General features: G+C 44.6%; 1 protein-coding gene across 1 annotated transcript in view; it reads left to right on the top strand.

Moving 5' to 3' along the window:
* The window catches only part of LOC118404874, a 22,930-nt gene that overhangs the window by 11,135 nt on the left and 9,932 nt on the right, over positions 1 to 1,863 (top strand). Inside the window, exon 9 of the mRNA XM_035804254.1 lies at positions 241 to 442. Within this exon, the coding sequence (XP_035660147.1) occupies positions 241 to 442 (202 nt within the window). The remainder of the gene's footprint in view (positions 1 to 240; positions 443 to 1,863) is intronic.

Here is a 1,863-nt window from a genome sequence, read left to right as displayed (position 1 = left end):
TTCAGTGTCACTGACGAAGGATAGTGGATTCTATCCGAAAGGTCTGACCGTTTCCAAAACCATACCCAGTTGCTTGAGTAACTACTTTTTGGTGTACTGACCACTTCAAGACTTGGAGCATTGTAAAGCTGGTTTGGCACTTGTCCAATTTTGTAGACATACAGGAAGTGTTAACTCCAGGGTCTCCACTCACACATCTTAGCGTAATGATGTGAAGAAAAAGATGTGTTTTTTTTTCAGAGACCGGAAGGAGTTGGCGGCATGTTTAAGTGCCTGCAGTGTCCGCGTGAGTTCCGTACCCAATCAGGAGTGGAGTATCACCTGAGGAGGGAACACAAGGACTCCATCGTGGGGCTGAATGACAGTGGTTCTGAGGATGAGTACGCAGTGCCGGATCAAGCTGACTCCACCAGTGATGACTCCCTCAGTGATGGGAGTGAAGGTGAGTGTACTGTGTTTTTTTAGTGATGAATTATTGGGTGGACATGGGGTTGGTACCTGTTTGGTGTACCGGTGTGACAGCGATTTCGCCCCCCGTGATCTCGCCCCCCCGGAGGGGCAAGATCACTAGCGTTTTTGCCCCCCTTTAGCGTTTTCGCCCCCACCCCCCATACCCGCCAGTGTTTTCGTCCCCCTTAAGAACATTGCTTCTCGGAGGGTTCTCAAGAGCAACTGGTTACTACGTATTAGGCTCGCTACCTGGTACTATACTGCACCTGGGGAGTAACGTATATGGTGTGTTACCTGGCACCTATATGGCACCTTTTTACCTCAAGATGTTATACCTCGAAAGTCGATAATATATGGTTCGGTGCAAACAAGCCATTGAAATGAAAAAGACACTTTTTTTGCAGTTGAGGTGGCAAAAAAGGCAGCGCTATCGTGAACGTATAAATCAACACCATCTACGGCATGGAATAAGTCAGCTATATGTTTTCAATTTGTCACAGTATTTTCTATCTTGTATAGGAAACATTTCCAAAGCACTAAAAAAACACAAGTGATTCATAGTTTCGAAGTTATTATAAACACTATCTACGCGCAAGTCCATATACCTGTTGCGAAATGCTACAAAAACACTGGTAAAGTACCAGTCTTAAGAAACACGGTTAAAACACCAGTTTATAAATACTAAAAAAACAGTCATATTGGAGGTGAAGATACCCATAGGGATACCTAATGAATACCTTATCTACATAACTAATAAAGACATTTCATACTTTTTTTGTGGTCAATTCATGGTAGAGGCTTCATATTAGAGATATATAGGTTGCTTGAGGACAGGTCAACATCTTATGTCGAGACTCAAGTATATGCAATAATTGGAATACAAGGGACCCAACCCTCCTTGTCCGAAACAACTTCAACTGTCTTATCAACATGTAATTACGTTAATATTGATAATATGGATGGAGATATGTATCAAACTCGTGTACTTATATCATTCTGAAACTGCATTTTGTGATTTATACCAATCAACTTCTAAAATGTCATGTAAACCTGCTTTTGGGGGGGGGGGGCAAAATCGCTAAAGGGGGGCGAGATAGGGGGGCGAGATCACTAGCCGGGGAGGGCGAGATCGCTAGCGATTTCGCCCCCGGGGGGGGGGGCGAAATTACGGGGGGGCGAAATCCCTGTCACACCGGTACAAAACCGTCTTTTTCTTGTCAAACCGGTCCGGACAAACTGGACCCCAAAAAAATCAGTGGACCGATTGGAAAATTAACAAATTATACCAGCAGGCGTTATGTATCTATATAGCCGGTATAACAGCCCTTCGGGGCAACACACCAGCTTCGCAGGCACACGGCGAGGTAGCAGCTGGTTATATTACACCGAAGAACCCGTCACACCTAACTTTTG

Source organism: Branchiostoma floridae, chromosome 17, assembly GCF_000003815.2.
Source record: "Branchiostoma floridae strain S238N-H82 chromosome 17, Bfl_VNyyK, whole genome shotgun sequence".
Classification (NCBI taxonomy): domain Eukaryota; kingdom Metazoa; phylum Chordata; class Leptocardii; order Amphioxiformes; family Branchiostomatidae; genus Branchiostoma; species Branchiostoma floridae.
Note: the sequence above shows the minus strand (reverse complement) of the source record. Positions and strands in the feature narration are given on the sequence as shown.